The sequence below is a fragment of the Giraffa tippelskirchi genome, chromosome 12 (genome assembly GCF_054371585.1).
Source record: "Giraffa tippelskirchi isolate mGirTip1 chromosome 12, T2T-mGirTip1v1.2.pri, whole genome shotgun sequence".
Lineage (NCBI taxonomy): Eukaryota > Metazoa > Chordata > Mammalia > Artiodactyla > Giraffidae > Giraffa > Giraffa tippelskirchi.
This window is the reverse complement of record NC_137286.1, coordinates 47,215,331-47,241,835: the sequence shown is the minus strand read 5'-3', so window position 1 is coordinate 47,241,835 and position 26,505 is coordinate 47,215,331. Positions and strand designations below refer to the sequence as shown.

Sequence of the window (26,505 nt, the reverse complement as noted above, 5' to 3'; positions counted from 1 at the left end):
GCCCGGTGGTAACTGTCAAGTCTCTAATACCCTCAGCATGTAGCCCGCAGCCGTTTCCTGCCCCCCTCCTTGCTCGCAGCCGTTTCCAGCCCCCCTCCTTGCTCACAGCCTGCTTTCACTTTCTATTTAGAGAAGCAAACTGACCTCTGAAGGAGCAGCTGAGCTCTTGACTGAGTGAGTAGAGGGTGTGCGCCCTGGGAGCCCCCCATTCCCTCCTGTTTGGGCAAATCGTTTGCCCTTTGGAACTTCGTGGTCAGTTTGGACACCGCAGGAGTGGAACATGGCTTGTTTGCAACTCTGTGTGTGCCTCTCCCAGAAGAAGAATTTGTTTATTTGAAATATGTCCTGGGGGAGCAAGCAAAGTGAAGCGAGGGGGCCATGTCTCTCCCTTCTAGAAGTCCACTGGGACGCATCTTGGCCAATTGGCAAAACTAGAGTATGACTCTGTAACCAAGAGGAAAAATGATTTTTAAATTTTCATACAACCTAACACATGTATGTTTTCTATTCTAAGGAACAGTGTACCCCCTGAATGAGTCTCTAAATTCCTCCACTCTTTTGCAGTTAGAACTGATTTGTTAAAGATCTGGTAAGTGGGAGGAAATGCCATGGGCAGCTTTCTTGTTACTCTATGATAAATGTTCTTCCAACAAGGGCACTAAATTAATGGTATTGATCTCGGATGGCCTCAGCCTGTGTTTGTGATCCCAACCACTCTCTGGGGAATAAACAATGGACTGTGACGAACCCCAGGGTCTTGAAGACACCTGCCTGCAGTGTTGGTGAGGGGCAGCGATGTGGCCCTCCTGCCTCAGTGATCAAAACGGCAGGTCCTGCCTCTCCCGGGGGAAGGGCAATGCCACTGGCAGCATTAAAGGTGATGTTAGCCTGGGTGTTTTATTTTTCTTTAAATTTTATTGTCACAAGGGCAAAAATTACTGGGTGACTATATTTTTGAATGGAAAGTTTCTTTTCAAAGCTTTGTTGACGGGTGGTGTTGGATGGGTGGTCATTGCTGATGCCGTAGTCGAGGAAACTGTATTGCCTGAGTCTGTGCTGCACAAACGTGTGTTTCTATGTGTCAGTTGTTTTCTGATGCTGCTTCCTGCTTCTCCAGGATCCACACATAATATGATCTAAATAAATGTAAATATACATGGATTTTTTAATTGTCTGGAATTTCTGGATGCCATCAGACCCTGCTATCAGTCATAGATGGAGCCTTGTCCTTTCTCCTACAACTGTAATGTTCTTTTTTAACCTCAATACAAAGATAAAAGAAAAAAACCACCCACCTGACATATGCTAATTGCCTCAAATTTTCTCAGATCTCGGAAGGATGGAGCAGATTTTTATTCTCACCCAAGCACCCATCTCTGGGAGCCCTTCCCAATGTCTCCCCACTCCCACCTTTCCCCAGGACCTGGGGGCATGGCCCAGTCCAAGACACTAGCAGTTGTGTCCCCAACACTAGACTTTCTGTCCTCTTAGCTCTTAAAGGACCAGGCCGCGGCTGCCTGTATTTAAAGGTGTGTCCCTGCGTGCATGCCCAGTGTGTGTGTTTCCCTCTGTATGTACCTGTATGTCTGTGCTCACACGTGTATTGGGACCAGCAGCCTTTATAATAACTGGTGGCCAGGAAGCCACCATTATTGTTCTTAGTCTCCTGTTCTCAGCCACAAAGCCTCAGAGCCCAGCATCCTGGCGTCACCAGGACCAGAGGGGCCTCAGGCAAGCAGAGCTGTGGGGGAAGGGAGGGGAAGGACCCCCACTGCTGCCCTGCACTCCTGTACTGGGATGAAGCATGAGTTCTTCACCCGGTGGTGGGTGGGGTGGATGGGGAGGGCTCCAGGAGGTGGTTCCCATGACAGGCAAATCTTAAGAAGCAATGAAATAAAATTCATATTTTAAGGCAAGACAAGAAAGATTTAAACAAAATTCTTCTCCGCCTGTTTTGACCTCCTCCCTCCCCTGTAGTGTGCAGTGTGCATCTACATGTACATCATGTGTTAACCAGACCTTCCGAAGGGCAGAAATACCTGACCCAATATAAAGGTCAGTTTTTGTTCTTCTAACCCCAGCCCTGTGACTTTATATGACACTGCCTACCTATGACCTTATTAATGTCACTAACTATATTACTTGTAGTCTACCACTTTACAAGAATGTTGTTTCTTACATTAACAAATGTGTCGCTGAGCCTCTGATAAAGACGATGATGACCAGGTGATCTAATATACAGTTTTATAAAATCCATGACTCAAAATATGGGAAGAAGCAACAGGAGGGAAGCATTTCTGGGAGCCTGACAGACAAGTAAGACAATTGGTCCAGAGGATTTTGGCTACTGTTACCAGAACTAGAAGAATAACTGCACATGGACTGGCCTATCAATAAAATCCTCACCTGACCTGGGAAAATTCATCCCAAACCTCGACTGAAATTAAGATGGAAACAAATAGATTGTGTGATAAAGAATGTTGCCCCCCACCCAATTCTACAAGAATCAAGTCACTAGCTGCTACAATTCACTGACCTACAATCCACTCTGAAAGGAAGCCATGGAAAAGGTCATGATGAGGTACTTTGTACTCTGAGAAAACTGGCAGAACCTGCCCTCACATACTTGGATATTTTCAGGACACTTTTCTATGAACCCAGTTTCCTGCATATGTCCATACTTAGGAAGCACTAAAAGCATTAACCATGGTATCTTTTCTCCCTGAGTGAAGCAACCTTCAACCAAGACATGGGCTGGTTTCACGTCCTTCCTCCCCAAATCACATACACACTGACCTCCAATCCTAACCTCCTCAAAACAGCTCTTGGAGCTTCTTGAGAGACTGTCTCCCCAGTTAAACTTCTCAGGTTGGTTCCAATAAAATTTCCAATTCTTTCTTAGGTTGTCTGACTATTGGCTAAGTTTTTACCCACAAAAGCAAGTATGTGTTGATTTCTGCAAGTCTCAGTGCAGGAACCTCAAATTCTTATATTTTTCTAAATCAAACTGAACACAACCCTGGGACCTCACTTCCCAGGAAGATGGAAATGTCTCTCTGCTTCAGTAAAAGAATTGTCCAGGGTGGGCTCACCTGAGTGGCTCGCTGTCCAAGCCTTGTGGTTCATGGGATGGCTGCTCAATTCCTCCTGTTGAGAAACCGGGAAAAGATTTCCAAATTGGGAAAGAAGTACGTCAAGGTTGTATATTGTCACCCTGCTAATTTAACTTTAATGCAGAGTAGATCATGCGGAATGCCAGGCTGGATGAAGCAGAAGCTGGAATCAAGATTGCAGGGAGAAATATCAATAACCTCAGATATGCAGATGACACCACCTTATGGCAGAAATTGAAGAAGAACTAAAGAGCCTCCTTGGAGAAGGAAATGGCAACCCACTCCAGCATTCTTGCCTTGAAAATCCCGCGGACAGAGGAGCCTAGTAGGTTACAGTCCATGGGGTCGCGAAGAGTCAGACACGAATGAGTGAGATACACTTAGTCTTCTCATCATAGAGGAGGAGCAGCTGGACCCCAGGGAGGGGCAGCCCTTGTCCAGAGTCACCCTGTGTGTGGCAGAGTCAGAGTCAGGACCCAGGTGTCCTGTCCCCAGGCTGGCTGTCTGTCCATGGCTTCACGCTCCTTGTGACAGGTGTAGAAGCAGCATCTTCTAGGCTGGGATTCTGCCTCATCCACCCTCATTCAGCACAAACCTGCCCCGTCCCCCGAGGAGGGCACTCACTGCTGCTGAGTCAGTTTCCTCATCTGCTAGATGGGGGAGGGGTGCAGAGACCCCTGGTCCCTCCCAGCTCCCCTCTTCCCGGGGCCCCTGGACTTGCCAGTCTTGGAGACTCAGACGTGGAGATGGAAGCCGGCTCCCTCCACTCTGTCTATCCTCTCTGCTTGTTTCCTCTTGACTGCTGGGTCCTGTTTATTGGTCACATCCTCCCTGATAACACAGACCCTCCTTCCCCATGACCTCTGCTTGGTGGGGAACACGTTTCTCTCTCATAACATGAGTTTCCTCAGTCACTTCCCAGGGGTCCGACTCTCCAGTGATTCTTGTCAAAAACACAAACTGCTTCCAGGTGCCCCCACAGTCTGAGGTGTCCCAGACTCCCTTGTTTCTGCACATTCTTCACTTTCCACTTCTTCAGAGTCCAGTGCAGCAGCCCAAATATTCTTGCCCTGTTTAGGGAGCTCGTGTTTCCTTTAGGAAAAGCAAATCCTTTCTGCTGGGCATATAGAGGGTTGACCATAAGCAGGGGAAAGATGAAACAGAAGCCCAAGGTGAAGAGAGAGGCAGATCTGGGGTCTGCGACTGGATTCACAGTCACATCTGCTCTGACTCCAAAGCAGACAGGCTGGGAGAGGAGCTGAGAGATGCCCGCACAGGCCTGTCTCCACAGGCAGAGAGAAGGGAGGTGCCTTGGGTTCAGGGGTCTGACTCTTTGTGACCCCATGGACTGCAGCACGCCATGCTTTCCTGTCCATCACCAGTTCCTGGAGCTTGCTCAAGTTCATGTGCATCGCGTCGATGATGCCATCCCATCAACTTGGATGGGGAGGGGGAGCTGTGGCCCCTAAACCAACCTACTTAGTGCCCAGGGCCTCCCCAGCCCTTTAGCACACACAGTTGATGGAGAAGCCGTCCCCCGCGGTGCCGAAGCCTCAGGCCCTTCCCTTGCTCCCTGCCTGGCCTGGGCTCCCTGTCTCCTGGAGCATCGGCCAGAGGCTCCCTCCTCAGCTGGCCAGAGCCTCCTCTGCACAGGGTGACTTCAGCTGATGCCCTCTGGACTGTGGCCTGAGCCGTATCCAGAGCAGAGCCTGGGGCACAGATGTTCCCATTCTATGGTCTTGGACCATCTTCTTGGAAAAGTCACATAATAATTCTGATCTGTCACATAATAATTCTGAGCCCTTCCTCAGTCCTCCTCTGAGTGGGGAAAATTGGGGCCCTTCCCTCCTGCGGGCTCAGGCACCTGGTTATCTCCCTTGGGTGCCAGCGCAGACGGCCGATCCATGCGACCCTTGTCTGTGTGGTTGGTTCCTGGATCTGAGAGAAGAGGGAAGGGGCTCAGCATTTCCTGAGGTTCTTTTACCTGCTGTGATTTGGGGGAGACAGACCTGTGTTCAAATCCAGACTCTGTTAGGGAGTAACTGGGTGATTCTGAGCTAAAAACATTATGTACTCTCTGAGCTTCAGTTTCATCATCTGTTAAATGGGGATGACAGTAATAATATCCCTGAAGATGGAATGAAATACAGGTAATAAGACACCTTGTCAGACTGTTGGTGTTCAAAAAATATTGGCTGCTTTATCTTTCTGGAATATAAGGTACAAATCAATGCCAATCAGAGTTTAACTTCCTGCATTCACATGACTCGGTTCAAATCTCAGCTCTGCCACTTTCTACTTGTGTGATCTTGGGCTTGTTACCCTCTGTGTGCTTGTAAAAATGGGGACACTTTGTGCATAGTTCATGGGTTACTGGGAGGAACAAATGAATCCAGAGCAGGGCTTGACCTGCAGTGAGCGCTGTGTGTGACACCTCTTAAACCTTTCATGTCCATAACTACCCTGTTGGCCCATGCCAAGTGTTTCTTAAATGAATATAACAAGTGCTTACAGCTCAGACTGTAGCATGGACCTACCAGCTGGGATACATTTAATCCCTTTTGCCTTTTGGGTAAATTTTTGACAATCACTGAGTCATGTTTTGTCCCATTTAATCCTCCTAACAACCCTTGGTCTTGTGTGATGGATATCTCCATGGAGGGAAACCACTGAGGATGTGAACTCATTGCCATATTTGAGGACAATCCCATCATTTGTGTGACCTGGGGAGAGACTGGGCCTGACCCTAAATAAGAAAGAAAAGGCCAGATAAATATTGGACCTGCCCCACAAGTGGGGTCTGGACACACAAGAACAGGTGATACACAGAACCAAAGACAGATCAGAATTCCTTCTGTGGGGACTGCAGCAGCATCCAGTGTGTGCTTCCAATGGCCATGGTGCCTGGACCAGCTGCCCTTGGCTGTGACCTGGCTGCCCAGCACCCCTCCTTCCTGGTCTCAGCCTGTGGACAGGCTTGTCTCTCCCTAATGATTCTCTAAGCTATCCTGCATCCTTCTAGAACAGTTATTCTCTGCTTAAGTGACAAGAGATGTTCTCTTCAAGGTGCAGTTAACAGTCTTTATGACTAAAAGCAGGAGCTATTATCTCCATTTTCTAGATGCGCAAACTGAGGCTTAGAGTGGCATTGACTGACACAGGACTACCATGTTCAGGGCTGGGGGCTGGTGTGTAGACAGGTAAGGTGAAAGGCTCTGAGATGACTGAGAGGAACTGGAAGCAGTTGTCAGTGGTTGGAAGGAAGGAGGTGAGGAGTCTGGAGAGGTAGAAAGGGGTCTGAACTTGCAGGGCTTTGGAGGTGACGTTTTTGAATCTGTGTTCCATCCTAAGGGAGCAAACAGAAACCTTCAAAGTATCTTACTTTGACTTTCCTCCAAACCAGTCTTTGCGGGAAAAGATGGAAATGACCAACCTAGACAGCATATTAAAAAGCAGAGACATTACTTTGTCAACAAATGTCCTTCTAGTCAGAGCTATCATTTTTCCAGTAGTCATGTATGGATGTGAGAGTTGGACTATAAAGAAAGCTGGGCACCAAAGAATTGTTGCTTTTGAACTGTGGTATTGGAGAAGACTCTTGAGAGTCACTTGGACTTCAAGATCAAACCAGTCAATCCTAAAGAAAATCAGTCCTGAATATCCATTGGAAAGACTGATGCTGAAGCTGAAGCTCTGATACTTTGGCCATTTGATGCGAAGAACTGACTCATTGGAAAAGACCTTGATGCTGGGAAAGATTGAAGGTAGAAGGAGAAGCGGACAACAGAGGATAAGGTGGTTTTGGATGGCATCAGCGACGTGATGAACATGAGTTTGAGCAAGCTCCAGGAGTTGGTGATGGACAGGGAAGTCTGGTGTGCTGCAGTCCATGAGATTGCAAAGAGTCAGATACGACTGAGCAACTGAACTGAACTGATGGAATTACAGGAAGCATCTAGAAGCTTATGGCAGCAGAGCAAGTGAGGGAATGGATGGATCAGACAAGATGGTCTAGAGATGAAGATTAGATGTATTCACAAGCATTTTGTGAAGAGCAGCTGGGAAGGTGGTGCCATTGACTAAGATGGGAAAGATGAGGAAGGATCAGTGTGTGTTGGGGGCTGAAGGGTTTGAGAGGTGGGACTGGACATGTTGAGTGTGATGTGTCCTGAGACATCCTGAGGGAGAGATCAGGAGCAGCAGGGTATGACTCTGGGTCCCAATAGAGATCAGCTCCAGAGGTAGGAGTTGGGGAGTTGTCATCACACAGCCTATTCATTTCCTTCAGTATCTTCTTAAATATCATATCCATGGAGCAGCCTGACCTCCACCCACCTAAAATAGCAGCCTTGCCCCTCCCCGCAGCATACACACTCCAATAACTCTTCTCACCTGTGTTCCCTTTATCGTGGCATTTATCACCCACTGACTTGATATTATGTATTGATGTATACATCTCCTGGACTAGAGTGCAAACTCCATGAGGGCAGAACTCTTGGTTCTGTTCTCTGCTCTCTGTCCAGTGTCTAGAATAGCACCTGGAACATACACTTGGTGAGCAAGAATATTTATTGATGAGTGGAATCTTAAAGTCATCAGACTTGAAAAGGAGTTAAAGGTGGTCTGGGCCCAAGTCCTGAGGAAATGGTTCCCTCCTGTTGCTTATTCCCACATCTGTAGTTGTTGTTGTTTAGTTGATAAGTCGTCTCTGACTCTTTGAGACCCAGTGGACTGTAGCCCACCAGCCTCCTCTGTCCATGGGGTTTCCCAGGCAAGAATACTGGAGTGGGTTGCCATTTCCTTCTCCAGGGCATCTTCCAGACCCAGGGATCAAACCTGAGTCTCCTGCATTGGCAGGCAGGTTCTTTACCACTGAGCCATATTGGGCACAGTCACTGCATTACAATCATGGATCTTATAAAACTATACATATTATAGGAATCATTTCAAGAGGCCTAGTCACCATTATTTTTCATCAAAGACTTAATCACAGATCTGTTAATATAAGAAACAAAGCATAAATCTTTAAAATAAGCAGAGCACAAGTAATACAGCTAGAAACATTAATTAGCTCCTAAGTAAGTTAGCAGTGCTATCTTCTAAGGCGTTACAAGGCCTTCCTCTAGAAAATGTCACCCTTTTGGTGAAATGCGTATTTCTTCCCTTGAAGAGGTCTGGTTAAGGCACAATGCAAATGAATAATGCATACTAGAGGAGAGGGAGGAGGCTGAAACAGACAGACAAAAAGTGTTATATTTAAATTTTTCTTGTCTTGTCTTAAAATAGGAATTTAGTTTCATTGTTTCTTAAGATTTTCCTTCCATGAGGATCACCTCCTGGGAGCCCTTCCTCTCCATCCAACCTGTCCCTGGGTGAAGATCACAAGCTTCATCCCAGTACAGGAGTGAGGGGCAGCAGTGGGGGGCCTTCCCCTCCCTTCCCCCCCAGCTCTGCTTGTCTGGCTCCTCTGGCCCTGGTGACACTAGGATGCTGGACTCTGAGGCTTTGTGGTTGAGACCGGGAGATTGTGGGGCCTTCACAGCCACCAGTCACTGTAAAGCGCTGCTGATCTCAATGCAGGGGAGCAGTGGGCATATACACATGTACACACACATGTGGACTGAGCTTGCATACAAGTACACACCTTTCTAGAGAGGCATCCAGGTGCTGTCATGGCCCCTTTAAGAGTTAGTGGGACAGGATGTTGGCATTGGGGTGAGGCCCAACATCTTGCATCATAGGCTGGGCAGCACCCCTAGGCTCTTGTCCAGGTGTGACTGGGGAGTCAGTGGAAGGGGTTCCCAGAAACCTAGGTTTGGGCGAGGGTGGAAATTTACTAGGACTCTTCTGAGTGCTAGGCAAATTGGGGCAATTAAAATATGTGGACTTTGTTTTGGGTTTTTGTTTGTTTGTTTCTTTTCTTTCATCTTTGGATTGAGATTGAAAAGGACATTATAAATGTGGACGCATGTTGAACTGTCTTCTCTATGATTGACTGCAGGGACTAATAGGAACCAGAAGCCCCGGAAATTTTTTTTAAATTATGTACATTGATTTAGATTACATTGTGTCTGAGTCCCAGAGAACCAAGAAGCAGCAACAGAAAGCAACTGGCACACAGAAACACACACACATGAGTGTGTCCTCTCACACTCAAGCAATGCAGTTCCTTGGATAATGGGACCAGCAACCCCCATCCCATCCCCAACCACCTGCCCAAGAAAATTTGAAAAGAAACTTCCTCTTTAAGAACAAGGTCACTCACATGTATTAACTTTAAAAATGCTTTCCAATATACAATAGGTGCAGACAAATACTGTTTTATTTCACTCATACGTGGTACCTAGAAGAGTCAAATTCATAGAGTCAGAAAGTGCATTGGAGATTCCAGGAGCAGGGCCATGAGGAGGCGGATGGGAGTTAGTGCTTAAAGGGAAGAGTTTCAGTTTAGGAAGGTGAAAAATTTGGGAGAAAGATGATCATGAGTTCAAAAGTGTGAATGCACTAGTCCCACTGAACTGTACAGTTAAATATGGTTAAAGTCACATGTTTTAGACTATGTGACTTTTACCACAATTAAAAAACACCTTAAAAAAGGAAACCAAGACAAAAAATGTCTTTAATCAAAGAAACCCCAAAACAAGGTCACTCAGTAATTTTTGCTCTCCTGAACAGAAGACAGTAAAAATAAATAAATAAATAAAACACTCAGGCTAACATCACTTTAAGGCTGGCAGTGGCCATGCTCTTGTCCCTACAGTGATCCAATGCTGTTTTATCAATGAAGCAAGAGGGCCACATCTCTGCCCCTCACAAATGCTGCAGACAGGTGTCTTCACAACCATACAGTTCTCCCAGCTCCTTTTTTAAATTCCCCAGACAGTAGTTGGGATTGAAGGCATTCACCCCTGACCTCCTCTAAGATGCCCTCTAGGCAGCGGGCGTTCAGCGAGCCTGCAAAAATTGTGGAGCCAATCTCAGATGGGGCCCAGGGACCCAGGGTCTCTGCTTCAAGATTCTTACCCACTGGAAATTTCTGACCTCTAGAAAATTTTTTCAACATAACGGGGACGTAGACTATACATCCCCCTCCACTGGGAGAAAGGGGGCTTGATGACTAGCTACCCACCCCAACCCCCAGATGCATATACAACTATGGCACCTCCAGGGGGCAGACACTCTTTGACAATGAGGCCCCTCTGGAGGCCCAGAGTGTGAACAGCTGCACAGAGGGCTGTGTGCTGTGGAGTCAGCACCTTAGGAGGTGGGAGCGGGTGGTGGGCAGAAGAGGAAGGAGTCTCAGGTCCTGATGGATCAGAAGAAGGAAGATGGGGAGAGGTGGTCAGGACACAGGAGGCGAGAAAACCAAGGATGGCCAGAAAAGGGGCAAAAACAGAAAATGTAGAAAAGATGAGAGGAGAAAGAGACAAAACAGGACATGGGCAACCAAGGAAAACAGGAGGGAGACAGAGCAGAAGGAGGGAAAGAAACAGAAAAGAGAGCGAGATGAATGGGAAGGATGTGAGGAGGGAGAGAGGGAGCCAGGAAGAAGGCACCAGAGGACGTCCAAACCCTGTAAAGATACTGAATGGGACCAAACAGAGTCTGGAGCACTGGAGACATCCTCAGTCCCTACAGAAAGCTGGCGGGCCCAGTACAGGAGCTCAGCCACGTAAATGAGCAGGTTGATGGTGCTCAGGATGGTCACAGCCAGTCTCTGGTCTCAGGTGCACACACTGTAGGGGAGGTCATCAATGCAGTCCTCATCTCTGGACCAATGAGGATGCCCGTCAAATTCCTCACTGAACTGATAGAGCAGCCAGAGGACGAGAGCGCTGATGTAGGAGAGGACAGAGAGCAGGGTGAGCACAACCTGGAAGATGGGGAGGGGGACGGGGAGAGTGTCCTCCCAGTCATCCAGCTCCAGCAGCACAGCCGCAGCTGCTGGGATGAAGCAGACGGAGTAACAGCCCCGCACCCCTCCAGGGCGGACTGGTGCAGGTACATGGAGGTGTTGCTCAGGCAGGCGAAGATGATACAGACCACGAAGTTCTCCAGCACCTTCAGCAGGCCTGGCACAGTGTGCACGTAGCTGGAAATCTCCTTGAACACATAGCAGACCCACGTCCAGGCCACATCTATGATATAGAGCAGAGATACAAGACAGGAAAAATTAGTAGCAGCGATAGCCCGGTCCTGATAAGGGACATAAGGCAGGAACTGGACATAGGTGATGGAGTAGATGATGCAGGTTGAGAGGCAGAGGAGGGCAGCGTAGCAGGTGTAGATGTCGAGGAGGTGGTACCAGAGTCAGGAAGGCGGGACCGGAGCTTACATAACTCAACAATGAAGATGATGAGAGTCATGGCAAAATAAAAGCACAGATGGCCACAGGCCAGTTACCTATGGCCCCCCCTTCCCAACGTCCATGCTGGCCACCAGCGAGAAGGCCACACTGGTAGAGATCAGTTGCAGCAGGCGGATGAAATGGAACATGGTGTCCAAGGTCTGGGGATGTCAACCTGGTGGAATGGCGTTATGACGGTCAGGCAGCTCACAGTCACTGGTAAGGTACTGGTCTTCACTGGGGACCACCCAGAGAATGATCCAGCTCCAGAGGTGGATTGAGTCAGATGCCTAGAAAAGGCTCAGGGCCCTGTGAGGACTGAGGCTCAGGATCCGTGGAGTTTGAACCAATGACTCAGACACCCCTGGTAGCAGCACAGCTGCTCTACAGTTATTCTTCACACCCATCAGCCTTGGCCTTGTCAGGAGATTTGTCTTATCTCACAGATGGGTTGGGTCTAACCACAAAGCCATGCACATTTTTTCACGCTTTGTACCATTATCTACAGAGACACAGGGTACTCAGGTCGTTTCCTACAACCACAAATCTTCATTATACTCAAAATTGAAAAAGATTTTTTAAAAAGCTGTTTGGTAACAAAGTTTCACCTGAACAGACATGAGACAATTTATGGTCTTTGTTTATTTTACTTAGTGTGAATGTTCAAAAGCACAGTTACAGAAACACTGATGTCTTTGCTTAAAAGGTGCGTTAGACACCAGTGGGGTGTTAGGTCCAATAGAGAAGATGCATCAAGTTACATGATTGATGCTGAAAAATTCTGATTCTGTAGCAGTCCGACCCCAAGGGTTTCAGAAAAGGGATTGTGGATTGTCCTGCTAACCCCATTTTACAGATGGGAAAACCAAGGTTCCAGGAGTCAAGTGCCTTCCCTAGTTTGAAAGGGTAGGAGTGGAAATCCCTAATAAAAATAAAAAAGCCGTGGATTTGAGCACTATATTCTACAGCCTAGCAGGTCAACCAGGCCTGGGGGGTGGGAGCCCAGGACCAAAGCTCAAGGCTCTGGGACCCAGGACCCACCTTCAGAGCCATAGCCTCCTTCCACAGCAACCTGAAGACACACATGTCCTGGCCTGTCCTCCCTGCAGCATCACTAGAAGGAGCTGCCATCTCAGGGGACACAGCCCCACCTGAAGGAGGGCAGCTTCAGGGGTGAACAGGGAGGAGCCATGGGGTGAGAGCAAGGCCGTGGGGACAGGATAACATGGAAAGTAGGAACTGTTGTGAATCCCCTCCCCCAATTTGCCTCAGCGTGTGACTGTTTCCCTTTGGGAAGGGAGACCCCAACCCAGCATGACTCCAAGGTATAGTGTCATGGGGGAACCACAGAATAAATTAACATAATGTCTGTCTCTTAAGCTCCAAAGCTGCCATCCAGGTGGGAGTCTGGAAAGACCTAGGAGTGGCCCTAACTAAGTGAGGATTTTCCTGGCCTGGAAAACTGGTTAGCATCTTCCAAGCCGGAGAAGAAGGGATTGGAAATGAACAAGGATGCTGTGTCTGATGCTGATGTGGAATCTTTCAGGGCATCCCAGGGAGGGTGTGGCGGGAGAGATGACCCCTCATCAGGTCTCCACAAAATTATCACCCAAACCTGCGCATCAGCTCATGTTGGGTGACGGTTTGAAAAAAATCCTAATGAACATTTCCACTATTTTTGTGGATCATCTCCATGTAGAAGGTTGGCAGTTAACTGGCTTAGCAGGTCTGAGGTGGAAAACAGAGTATAAGTACAATAATAGCCAATTGGCTATTCTCAAACCTCCTGCAGGGAATCGTCTTAGTGAAAATCCATCCCCTCCCTGCTTCTCCCTGATAGGAGACACACTCCAGGCGAAGTCAGTGCCTTGTGGGGTCTTAAAGGGAGAGACTACATTACACCCCCTTTCTTCTTCCTGCTGGGGGACACTCAGGCTCTGCCCTGCCCCCACACTAGAACTCCTCCTCTTTCCAGAGACTGGTGGGGGGCGGGGCGGGGAAAGACCCCGGGGCAGCCCCAGCCTCTTGTACCATTAATTTAGGGCCCTTGTTGGAAGAATCCTTAGTATAAGGAACAAGGAGGCCTGCACACGGAATTTCCTCCCACTTACCAGATCATGGTCAAGTCAGTTCTAACTGCAAAATAGTGGAGGAATTTAGAGACACATTCAGGGGCCACCGTTCTTCAGAATTGAAAACATACATGGGCCAGCCTGGCTTATAATTTAAAAAAACACTTTCTTGGTTACAGGGTCATAGTCTAATTTTGCCAACCTGCCAAGATGCCTCCCTGTGAAGTTCTGGAAGGCACTTCACTTGCTCCCCCAGAACGAAATTCAAACAAAGCAATTCTCCCTCAGGGAGAGACTCGTACAGAGTCACAAGCAAGCCGTGTCCCACTCCTGCAGTGTCCAAGTTGATCCCAAAGTCCCAAAGGGCAAAGATTATTCCCAGATGGGTGGGAATGGGGGGCTTCCAGGGCACACGCCCTTCTACTCACTGGGTCAGGAGCTCGGCTGCTCCTTCAGAGGCCAGTTTCCTTCTCTCAACAGAAAGTGAAAGCAGGCTGTGAGCAAGGAGTGGGGAGGGACAGGCGAGTTCCTGAAACTAGCAAGTTTTGCTTCTGCTTGAAAGTACCTATAGTTCCTCCTCAACCTTCTCAAGCTCACCCTGCTCCTCGCCCCAGAATGAGGTGGAGGGGCTGAGCCTAGGGGACCTGACTCCTGCCCAGCTAGTCTCGACTGCTCGCTGCTTAAGAAGCTAATACAGAGAGACAAGCATTGGGTAGAAGAAAAGTAGATTTATCTTGAAGAAGCCGGCCCCTACTGCTCAGAAGAGTCAACTCCCAACACGGCAAGGCTCCGCCGGGGAAACTCACACGGAGGGGAGTAAGAAACAGCTGCAGGCTGCACGCTGGGGGTGTGATGCACTTCTTTTTTTTGAAGGCTTGACGGTAACCAGGAACCAGAAACCATCTTGCTGGAGTGAGACCGTGAGTGTGGTCCTTACACTGTTAGGATTGGTGGTCGTATCTTTCTGGAAAAACAAAGACAGAAACAGAACTAAACAGGCAGAGGGAAACTGAACCAGTCCATCAAAACCCGGAGCTGTTTTTTAATTATTCACAAGCCTTTGGTTTTAAAACCAGTAAGGTTACAACACCAGCGCCAGTGACCTGCCTGACCGTCACGGTCACCATGAGAACATTCTCAGGCCTGGGCTCCAGGACCACCGGGGGCTTCTTCCTCCACTTGGCGCAGCTGCTCTCCACCTGCATGCCCTCCTTGCTGGTGGCCAGCATGGACACTTGGAGTGAGTTCACAGTTAACTGGTCTGTGTTCCTGTGGTGCTTCTGCTTCAGTGGGACCCTCACCATCTTCATAGTGGAGTTGTGTGGGCTCCAATCCTACTTCTCCTTGTCCTGCTATGACATTCTCTACCACTGTGACTTCTATTTCACCCTATTCTGTCTCTTTGCCTCCATTATTTTCACCACCAACTACGTTCGGTTCTTGCCTCAGAGCCACACCCGGAACCAAGCCATCGCCGCCACTGCTTTCTCCTTCATCAGTTCTGTGCTTTATGCCACTGAAGTGGCCTGGACCTGTGCCCTGGCTGGTGATACATCCTGCTTTGAACCAGGCGTGCTCGACAGACTGTTGATCTTCTTGCCCTATGTCATTTTGACTTTAATTTACACCACCATTATCAACTGCAACAGCCATTTCCAGTACACACGTGCCATGGTGAGATATACGATCCTGTGCTCCGTCTGTGCATCCCTGGGGATGATGTACTCCCTGTTGCTCAGAGATGACAATGAAACATGGATACATGTCTGCTATCCTTTACTGTAAAGGGAGACCATGTCTCCATCCTCCTCTATACCAGCGCTCTGTCCTCTGGTCACTCTGCCCCTTTGATGAGAAGTTGGGTGGGCTGCCTCTGTGGTCCAGTGATGTGAGCTGCTGTGATAAAAAAGAGGAAAAAAAAACCTCACCTGCTCTGTGTGCGTCTGGGATGAATGTTGAACTGTGGCTATCTTGACAGCCACTAACCTGCTGATTTACTTGGCTGACGTGCTGTACATGGCCTCGGAGGCTTTGTAGGAACTAAGGATGGGCCCCGGGGTTTCCTGTCTCTCTTCTCACCTGCAGTTTCTTCACTGAGCTCTGATGTTCTCTTCCTGGTTCCCTCTCTTCCTTCTCACATCCTTCCCCATTCATCTCCCTCTCTTTCCATTTCCTTCCCTCCTTCTGCTCTCTCTGTTTACCTTGTTAGCTGCCTTCTCTTTCCACTCTCATCTTTTCTATATTTTCTGCTTTTTCCCCCTCTTCTGGTCACCCTTTTTTTCCCCTCATCATCTAAAGGAAAAAAACCCTAAATATTCATTGTAAGGACTGATGCTGAAGCGCCAATACTTTGGCCACTTGACGTGAAGAGCTGACTCATTGGAAAAGACTCTGATGATAGGAAAGATTGAGGGCAAGAGGAGAATGGCGCAGCAGAGGATGAGATGGTTGGATGGGATCATCAACTCAATGGACATGAGTTTGAGCAAACTCTGAGAGACAGTGAAGGACAGGGAAGCCTGGTGTGCTGCAGTTCATGGGGTCACAGAGTCAGACACGACTTAGCGACTGAACAATAACAACAACCTGTGTCCTGACCACTTCTCCCCATTTTCCTTCTTCTGATCCATCAGGACCTTCTGATCCTCCTTCCTTCTCTGCCCACCACCCCTTCCCACCTCCTAAGGTGCTGACTCCACAGCACACAGCCCTCCGTGTTATTCAGCCTCCCATCTCCCATGGGAGGGGAGTGTACAGGGCACCTGCCCTTTAACTGAAACTAAAATCTCTGGAGGTCTGTAATTTTCAGTGGCAGGAGTCTTGAGGCAGAGACCCTGGGTCCCTGGGCCCCACCTGAGGTTGGCTCCAGAATTTTTGCAGACTCACTAAACGCCCGCTGCCTAGAGGCCATCTTAGAGGAAGCCAGGTGTTGATACAGTCCATTTCAGCTACTCTCTGGGGAATCAAAAAAAGAGCTGATGAAGACCCGCAGAGACTTGAAGACACCTGTCTGCAGTGCTAGTAAGGGACAGCAATGTGGCCCTCCTGCTTCAGTGATAAAACAGCTCATCCTGCCTCTGCAGGGAGAAGACCATGGCCCTGCCAGCCTTAAGGTAATGTTAGTCTGGGATATTTTCTTTTCTTTTTTATTGTCTCAAGGGCAAAAATTATGGGGAGACTATATTTTATACAGAAAGTTTCTTTCCAAATTTTTGTTTGGGGGGTGGTGTTGGGTTGATGGGTATTGCTGCTGCCGTAGTTGAAGAATCTGCATTTCTTGAGTGTGTGCTGTACACACGTGTGTTTCTGTGTTTCTGCTGTTGCTTCCTGCTTCTTTGGGACCCACCTGTCATATGATCTAAATAAATGTAAATATACATATATTTTTTAACTCTCTGGAATTTCTGGATACCATCATACCCTGCTGTTCATAGAGAGAAGCCTATCCTTTCTCCCAAATCTATAATGTTCTTTTTTAAAACTCAACACAAATATAAAAGAAAAAAGCACACATCAACATACCCTAATTGCCCCAAATTTTCTTAGAACTCAGAAAAGCTGAGCAGATTTTTATTCTCACCCAAACCCCCATCTCTGGGAGCCCTTCCCAATGTGTCTCCACTCCCACTTTTCCCCAGAACCTAGGGGCATGGTGCAGCCCAAGGCAACTAGCAGTTGTGCCCCCAACACTAGACTTTCTATCCCCTTAGCTCTTAAAGGACCAGACCCTGGATAACTGTATTTAAAGGTGTGTCCCTGCGTGCATTTCCAGTGTGTGTGTTTCCCCCTGTATGTGCCTGTATGTCTGTGCTTACACGTGCATTGAGGCCAGGAAACTTTATAATAATTGATGGCCAGGAAGACACCGCAATCCTTTTTCTTCTCCTGCTCTCAGCCACAAAGCCTCAGAGACCAGCATCCTGGCGTCACCAGGACCAGAGAGTCCCCAGGCAAGCAGAGCTGTGGGGGAAGGGAGGGGAAGGACCCCACTGCTGCCCCTCACTCCTGTACTGGGATGAAGCATGAGTTCTTCACCCAGGGGTGGGTGGGGTGAATGGGATGGGCTCCCAGGAGGTGAATCTTGTGGAACAATGTAATAAAACTCATATTTTAAAGCAAGACAAAAAGCATATCAACATAAAACTTTCTCTGCCCACCTGGGTCTCCTCTATCCCCTCTAGTGTGCATCTGCAGTATGTGTTAACCAGCCCTCCTAAGAGCAGAGATACCTGAACCATCAAGACCAGTTTGGTTCTTCTACACCAGCCATGTAACTTTTATAACACTGCCTACTTATGACCTTATTAATGTCAGTAGCTCTTAATATATTGCTTGTATTCTGCAATTTTACATGAGTATTGCTTCTTGCATTAACAAATGTAACACTGAGCCTAGACAAAAATGATGACGACCAGGTGACCTGAAACACTTGACCTCATATACAGTTCTATCAGATTGTATTGTAGTAGTATGACTCTAGATACTAGAAGAAACAAGAAGAGAGGAATATTTCTTGGAGCTGACAGACTAGTAAGACACGTGATCCTAAGGATTTGGGCTGCTGTTACCAAGACTAGACGAGCACCTGCACACTCAGTGGTTTATCAGTTATCCTTGTCCAACCTGGGAATGAGCACTCCTAACGCCCGGGACAACATGGTCAAAATTCCTCCCAAATCTTAGTTGAAATTAAGATGGAAATGGAGGGGATTGTGTGATAAAAAATGTTGCCTACCACACAGTTGTACAAGCACCAAGTCACTAGCCCCTGCAGTCACTGACCTACAGTCCACCCTGAAAGGAAGTCATGGAAAAGGTCAGGATCAGGTACTTTGTACTCTGGAAAAACTGGCAGAACCGACCCTCAGATACTTAGGCAATTTAAGGAGAGTTTTCAATGAACCCAGTTTCTTGCATCCTCCCATACTTTGAAAGCACTAAAAACATTAGCCAAGGTATCTCTTCCTCATGGGTGTAGTAACCTTCTACCAAGCTGTGTACTGGTTGCATATCCCCCTTTCCCCAAGTCATATACACACTGTCCTCCCCCCTTCCTTAGTATAGTTTTCAGGGCTGCCTGAGAGACTGTCTCCCCAATTATAATCCTCAAGTTGGCTTCAATAAAATTTCCATTTCTTTTTTAGGTTGACTACTGACTCATGTTTCATCCACAAATGCACGTATGTATTGACCTTACCAACTCTGGGTGCAAGAATCTCTAAGGCTTAGAGTAGCATTGACTGAACATAGTACTGACTGAGCTCTGGTCTCAGTTCAGGGTTGAATTTGCTTCACAATTACTCCAAAGCAGACACTGAAAAAAAAGAATGAAAATAGAAGCTTATGGCAGGCATCTGGGTAAGGGGATGGATGCATCTGGATCAGGTGGCTCTAGAGAAGAAGAAGAGTAGGTGGGTTCAGGAGCATTTTGTGACGAGCATCTGTGAAGGTAGTGCGATCGACCGAGATGGGAAAGATGAGGAATGATCAGTGTGGGGGGGCGGGGTGTTCAAGTGGTGGGTTGGACTTGGTGAATGTGAGGTGTCCTGAGACATCCAGAGGGAGAGATCAGAAAGCAGTTGGGCACAATTCTGGGTCTTAATAGAGATCAGCCCCAGAGGCAGGAATTGGGGAGTTGTCATCATATGGCGTGTTCACTTCATTCAGTATCTTCTTAAGTGTCACATCCATAGAGCATCCTGACCTCTACCTACCTATTAATAAAATAGCAGTTTTGCCCACCCCCCCAACTCCAATAACTCTCTCTTCACCTGTTTTCCCTTTATCATGGCATTTATCACCCAATGACCTAATATATATTGGTTTGCACACTCTCCATCTCCTGTACTACAGTGTAAGCTCCATGAAGGCAAAGTTACTGGTTCTTTTCTCTACTCTCTGTGCAGTGCCTAGAACAGTGCATGACACACACTCGGTACACAGCATGATTTGTCGACTGAGTGAAATCTTAAAGCTATCGGCCTGGATGAGGACGAGAAGGTACACAGAAAAGAGATGGTCTAAGTGGACCTGAGACACTCAGACAATGGGAGGAGTGGTGGAGGGGGAGGGACAGACAGAAGGAGAGAGGCTGAGCCACAGGAGGACCATCACTCCAGACAAGGTTTCCTGACTCAGGTGAATTGTGGGGAGAGGTCCATTTCTTAATAAATTTCATCCCTCTAGAAGCACACGAGCCAGGCCTCAGGTGCAGGTGGAGGAATAGCATGTGTATCTGGAGGGGCCTCAAGGAGACGCGGAGGCAGAGCCCAGGCTGCCTCCCTGATGCTCCGGCTGGTTCCTCCTTTCTTAGCCTCCCTTCCCAGAGCACTAAGTGCGTGGTGCCCAGAGGGAGGGGCGGGGTGCTGGGAGCACCTGGGACAGAGTCTTAGATGTTAAGGGAGCAGGAGGAAGAGGTGAGATTTCAGCTGTCCCTGGGGCATCAAGTGTCAGTAATCGTGGTCCCTCCCCTCATCAAGACCAGTTGACTGTTTGCTCCAAAATATTTCATAAATCTGCCCCGGCCCTCCACCCCTGAAGTGTCTTTCCTCAAGACCCATCATCCCATATGTGGACTGTAGAATCAGCCTCCAAACTGGCCGCCCAGCTTCTTGGTGGACTTGATTCAGTTTTTCTCCTACAGCCAGAGTTTTAATTCCAGAGTGGGCCTCTGACGGATCAGCCCTTCCTTACAGAATGTCAGGGAGGTCTCATCACTTACAGCTAAAATCCAGCCTATGTCTCTGGTGTTCAGGTCTGTCCACAGTGGGCCCTGTCTGCTGCTCCTGCAACACCACTGGCGTCTTTATAAGAGAAAGGACAGAGAGGCTTACACACACAGGGTTGAGAGAAGATGAGCATGTGGAGGTGGAGGCGGAGATGCACCAAAAGCAAAGGGGCCTCCAGAAACTAAAGAAGGCAAAGATGGACTCTCCCCTGGAAGATCAGAGACAGCAAAGCTCTGCTGACTTTGATTTCAAATTTCTGACCTCCAGAACTGTGAGAAAATACAATTCTGTTGTGCTAAGCCTCCAAACTTGTGCTAACTTACTACAGTAGCCCTAGGAAACCAAAATGAGTTTCCAGGAGTAGAGCCCCTGGAGAGGACCAGCTGCACCTGTCAGGGGCTGGTGGAAAAGCAAGATGCTGTGTGATGACAGGGCTCCACTGGCTATTGGGGCTCAAGGAGCTTTGGGAGTCCAAGGAGGTTCTCAGGTTTGCTCTGTGTTTCTCTTTCCAGCCTCAGCTTGTCCCAGGGTTTATTATCAGCAAAGGAGACAAGGCCCCTGATGGCAGGAAGCTGGCTGGGGCTCAGGCTGCTGGCCCTTCAGCCCTGGGGGCCTCTCAGCAAATAGTCCCTTGGAAACAGGGCAGCTGTCCCTGAGGAGGGGGCAGGCTGGGAGGGGCCTCACTCCCCTCCCCACAATGGACTCTGGAGGAGCCCCTGTGTGAGCAGGACTGCAGCCCTGGCTGGCGGGACTGTCTTGGGCAGGTGACCTGGGCAATTCCATGGTCTCCAGGGTCCCTGCCACTCTGGCCATGTGTCCCTGTCACAGCCCTGAAATCCTGTTTCTGGTTGGCTCCATGCCTGCATCCCTTCTGGGTCAGTAGGTACTGGGCTGCCCCAGGGCCACTGGGACCCTGGAATCCCCCCCTGGGTCTGCACATCTCCACTTTGTCCCCACCCCTCACCCCAGCCTCAGTCCCAGATGCATCCTCAACATGTCCCTTCTTGGGGGTCCAGCAGGTGCCTCCCCTTTCAGCTCCTGCCCTTAAAGGGGGCCAATCAATCGTCCATCCCCACCCCTTCCCTGGGATGCCCTTAAAGTCTCCCCATCAGCATCAGACACAGCATTCTTGTTCATTTCTAATCCTTTCTTCCCAGCTTGGAAGCTGCTAACCAGTCTCCCAGGCCAAGAAAACCCTCATCAGATAAGACTACTCCTAGATTCTTCCAGACTTGCACCTGAATGGCAGCTTTGGAGCTAGAGACAGACATTCTGTTAACTTATTCCCCCATGACGCTCCACCTTGGAGTCATGCTGGGTTGGAGTTCCCTGTCCCGATGAGAAACAGTCGCATGCGAAGGCAAAATTGGTGGGAAGGGATTCACAACAGCCCTTACTTCCCATGTCATCCTGTCCCCACAGCCTTGCTCTCACCCCATGGCTCCTCCCTGTTCACCCCTGAAGCTGCCCTCTTCCGGGTGGGGCTGTGTCCCCTCAGATGGGAGCTTCTTCTGGTGACAGCTGCAGGGAGGAGAGGCCGGGACACGTGTGTCTTCAAATTGCTGTGGAAGGAAGCTGTGGCCCTGAAGGGGTGTCCTGGGTCCCAGAGCCCTGAGCTTTCGTCCTGGGCTCCCACCCATGGACCATGGAAGCGTCAGCAGGACACATGGGTTGTAGAGCCAAGGGTTCACACCCACAGCTTTGGTAGTTTCATATGGAGTTTCCACTTCCCAGTCATGCCACCTTAGGGAAGGCACTTGATTCCCCAAGCCTTAGTTTTCTCATCAGTAAAATGGGATTATCAGTATAATCCACAAACGTTTTTCTGAAACCGTTGGGGTCAGATATGCTCCAGAATTCAGAATTTTTCACCTTCAGACAGTTGACACGGTGCATCTACTCTACACGACATCACAACCCACTGGGGTCTGAAAGCACCTTGTTATCAAACACAGTAGTCTTTAGTTGCATAAACAACTAAATATGCAACTACACTTTTGAATATTCACAGTAAGTGAATTAAATAGACCATAAATTGTCTCCTGTCTGTTCATGTCAAGTTTTGTAACCAAAGGAACTTTTTAAAATTATTTTTCTATTTTCAGAGCCTGGAAGGGTTGTGGTTTGCAGATAGTGGCTGTCCTACCCTGTGTGTCCGTAAATAATAGCACACAGCACAAAGAGATATAAAAACCATTCATAGTTTGAGGCCAGACCAAATACGGCTGTAAGGTTTGGGATAAAACAAGTCTCCTGACGAGGCCAAGGGTGATGGGTGGGGAGAACCATTCTGGAGAGGCTGAGCTGTTACCCGAGTGTCTGAGCCAGTGGTTCCAGCTCCACAGATCCTGAGCCTTAGTCACTCCAGGCTCCGCATCCTGACTTATTCCACCTTCTCTGGTAGGTCCTCAGTGAAGACCACTGCTGTACTGGTGACTGTGACCTGCCTGACCATCACAACACCATGTCCACCCGGTCGACATCCTCAGAAAAGTGGGCCTTGTGTGTCATGTGCTGCTGCCTTCGCCTGCCACAGCTCTTCTCTACCTGCGTAGCTTTCTCCCTGGTGACTGACATGGGCATTGGAAAGGGGGCCATAGGTAACTGGTCCCTGTGCATCTGGGGCTTCTGTTTCGCTGTGACCCTCATCACCTCCATCGCTGAGTTATGCAAGGTCCAGTCCCGCTTTCCTTTCTTTTGGAACAACTTCCCTGTGACCTATGCCTGCTACTCGGCCCTCGTCTGCCTCTCGGTTTCCACCATCTACTCCATCACTTACATCCAGTTCTTTCTTGCCTTATGGTCCTCACCGAGACCGGGCCATCGCCGCCACTGCATTCTCTTGCATCGCGTCTATGCTGTATGCCATGGAAGTGGCCTGCACGTGGAACGGCTACAAGATCACGAATACCACCTGCTATGTGCTCACTGTGCCAGGCCTGCTGAAGGTGCTGGAGACCTTCGTGGCTGGTGTCATCTTCGCCTTCCTTAGCAACACCTCCCTGTATCTGCACCAGCCGGCCCTGGAGTGGTGTGTGGCCGTGTACTCCATCTGCTTCATCCTGGCGTCAGTCACCGCCCTGTCGAACCTGGGCGAATGGGAATACAGGCTGCCTTTCGAGGCTGTGATCACGATGCTCTCTGTCCTCCTCTATGTCAGCGCTCTAGTCCTCTGGCTGCTCTACCAGTTCAACGAGGAGTTTGGCGGGCAGCCCCAGAGATCCAGTGATTGGGACTGCAGGGACGCGCTCACTTATGACATGTGCACCTGGGACCAGCGACTGGCTGTGGCCATCCTGACAGCCATCAACCTCCTGGTTTACGCGGCCGACCTGGGATACTGGGCTCGCCATGTTCTGTAGGGACTGAGGACCAGCCCAGGGACTCCTGATCCTCTGCTCACAGGAGGTATCCTCACTGAGCTCTGACTTCCTCTTCCTCACTCTCTCTCTTCCTCCTAAATCCTTCCCTATTCATCTCACTCTCTTTTCTCTTTCTTTCTCTCCTTCTCTGTCTCCTTCCTGTTTTATATGATGGCTGCACCCTGTTTTGCCTCTTTCTCTTGATGCTCTCATCTATTCTACATTTTGTGTTTTTTTTAACTCTTTTCTGGGTGTCTTCGTTTTTTCATCTCCTGTGTCCTGACCACCTCTCCCCATCTTCCTTCTTCTGATCCATCAGGACCTGAGACTCCTTCCTTCTCTGCCCTCTGCCCCTTCCCACCTCCCAAGGTGCTGACTCCACAGCACACAGTCCTCTGTGCAGCTGTTCACACCCTGGGCCTCCGGAGGGGCCTCGTTGCCAAAGCGTGTCTGTCCCCCTGGGGGTGCCTTAGTGTGTGTATGTGTGTTTCGGGGATGGAGTGGGTAACTAGGGATTGTGCCCCCTTTCTCCCAGTGGAGGGCAGTGTATAGTGCCCTTCCCCTTCAACTAAAAACAAACAAACAAAAACAAAAAACTCTGGCTTTCAGTAATTTCCATTGAGCAGGAGTCTTGAAGCAGAGACCCTGAACTCCTGGGCCCCAGCTGGTGCTCCGCCCCACCTGAGGTTGGCTCCAGAATTTTTCCTAGTGTACTGAACACTGGCTGCCTTGAGGGCATCTTAAAGGAATCTGGGACGACTTCCACTTCCAACCAATCTCTGGGGAATCAAAAAAAGGAGCTGGTGAAAATCTCCAGGGACTTGAAGACACCTGTCTGCAGTGTTGGTGAGGGGCAGTGATGTCGTCCTCCTTCCCCAGTGATCAAAACTGCAGGTCCTGCCTCTGCAGGGAGAAGAGCATGGCCCTGCCAGCCTTAAAAGTGATGTTAGCCTGGAGTTTTTCCTTTTGATTTCTTTTCTGGTCAGAAGGCCAAAAATTACTGGGAGACCCTATTAAAGAAAAAGTTTCTCTTCAAGTTTTCTTAGGCAGAGGGTTTATACAAGGTGGAAGCTGCTGCTTCTATTGTCAAAGGAATTGCCCTGCTTGAGTGTGAGGTGACACCCACACGCGTTTCTCTGTGTCAGTTGCTTTCTGCTGCTTCCTGCTTCTCTGGGACTCAGGCATAATATGATCTAGATCAATGTATATAATCTTTAAAAATTTCCCGGAAGTTTGGGTTCCCATCTGCCCCTGCTATCAAACATAAAAATAAGCCTGGTCCCTTTTCCCACATTTATAATGTTCTTTTCAATTTCAATATAAACAGGAAATAAAAGAAATTTTAAAAACTACCCTAATCAAACCCACATTGCTCCAAATTTGCCTAGAGCTCAGAAGAGTCCTAGTCAAATTCCACCCTCACTCAAACCTAGGTTTCTGGGAGCCCCCCCCTCCTGACTCCCCACCCTAACTTGGACCAGAGCCTGAGGGTTGCTGCCCAACCTGTGACACAAGGCGTTGGACCCTACCCCAGTGCCGATATATTCTGTCCCTTAGCTCCTAAACGGGCCATGACAACACCTGGATGCCTCTCTAGAAAGGTGCGTACCTGGGTGCATGCTCAGTGCATGCGTGTGTATGTGTGTGTGCTCATTGCTCCCCTGCATTGAGATCAGCAGCCCTTTACAGTAACTGGTGGCTTGGAAGGTACCTTAAGTCTCCTGTTCTCAGTCACAAAGCCTCACCAGGGCCAGGGGGGCCAGAAAAGCAGAGCAGTGGGGGAGGGGCAGCGGAAGGACCCCCGATCACTCTTATACTGGGATGAATCAAGTGATCACCAGCGGCCTTTGTTGGATTGGGCAAAATTGTAAGAAGGAATGAAATAAAATCCATAATTTAAGACAAGATAAAAAAAATTTAAACATAAAAGTTTTCTCTGCCGGTTTTGACCGCTTCCCTCTCCTCTAGTGTGCATTGTGCATCTGCATTATGTGCAAACCAGTCCTCCCAAGGGCAGAAATACCTGCTCCACCATAAAAGTTAATTTTTTTAATAACTCCTTAGACGATAATGCTGCCTACATATTAGGTCAGTGCAAACACAATCACAGTTTCAAACCATGAATTTTAAATCATTATAACTAGGCTCAAACACATCTTTATTAATCAAAATAGTAACCATTACAATCAACACATTTTTGCCAATGAGAAATAAGTTTGTTTATTCCTATAGCATAAAAATCCATGCTTCAGGATACAACGAACTCTTGGAAAGCATTTTCTGCCTCCTGCTGGTTATGGAAGTGTATTCTCTGCAAAAAGTTGTCGAGATGCTTGAAGAAGTGGTAGTCAGTTGGCGAGAGGTCAGGTGAACATGGCGAATGAGGCAAAACTTGTTCACAATTTGTTCAACTTTTGAAGTGTTGCTTGTGCGACGTGCAGTCGAGTGTTGTTGTGAAGATTTGGGTCCTCTTTGTTAACCAATGCCGGCTGCAGGCGTTGCCGTTTTGAGTGCATCTCATTGATTTGCTGAGCATACTTCTTAGATGTATTGGGTTTGCTGGGATTCAGAAAGCTGTAGTGGATCAGACGGGCAGCAGACTACCAAACAGTGACCATGATCTTTTTTTGGTGCAAGTTTGGCTTTAGGAAGTGTTTTGGAGCTTCTTATCAGTCCAGCCACTGAGCTGGTCATTGCTGGTTGTCATATACAATCCATTTTAAAAAAATGTTTGTTTTTAATTGAAGGATAATTGCTTTACAATATTGTGTTGCTTCCTGCCATACATCAATAATGAATCTGCCACAGGTATACATATGACCCCTCTCTCTTGAACCTCCCTCCCACTTCCCCTACAATCCACTATCGCACGCCACAATCTGA

At 48.5% G+C, this 26,505-nt stretch overlaps 2 protein-coding genes and 1 pseudogene across 3 annotated transcripts; 2 read left to right on the top strand and 1 right to left on the bottom strand.

Annotated features, from left to right (window-relative positions):
- Positions 1–9,417: 9,417 nt before the first annotated feature.
- Positions 9,418–14,007, bottom strand: LOC145530509 (myeloid-associated differentiation marker-like; annotated as a pseudogene). Its single transcript, XR_014071849.1, has 2 exons — positions 13,961–14,007; positions 9,418–11,635 (listed from the first exon to the last, which is right to left on the bottom strand). The product of XR_014071849.1 is annotated as a myeloid-associated differentiation marker-like (transcript).
- A 379-nt stretch (positions 14,008–14,386) lies between these two features.
- Positions 14,387–16,645, top strand: LOC145530515 (myeloid-associated differentiation marker-like). Its single transcript, XM_081551993.1, has 2 exons — positions 14,387–15,206; positions 16,342–16,645. The coding sequence occupies exons 1-2, from the start codon at positions 14,658–14,660 to the stop codon at positions 16,354–16,356; spliced, it is 564 nt and encodes a 187-aa protein (XP_081408119.1). The 5' UTR covers positions 14,387–14,657; the 3' UTR covers positions 16,357–16,645.
- LOC145530511 (myeloid-associated differentiation marker-like) lies at positions 14,387–25,538 on the top strand. Its single transcript, XM_081551990.1, is given in 4 exon segments — positions 14,387–16,645; positions 18,677–18,712; positions 22,665–23,048; positions 23,050–25,538. Coding segments are annotated over 3 exon segments (978 nt in total). The 5' UTR covers positions 14,387–16,645; positions 18,677–18,691; the 3' UTR covers positions 23,623–25,538.
- Positions 25,539–26,505: the final 967 nt, after the last annotated feature.

Excerpts from the sequence above, each read along its gene's own strand:
- LOC145530515 (XM_081551993.1), top strand. The coding sequence starts at position 14,658 with ATGAGAACATTCTCAGGCCTGGGCTCCAGGACCACCGGGGGCTTCTTC.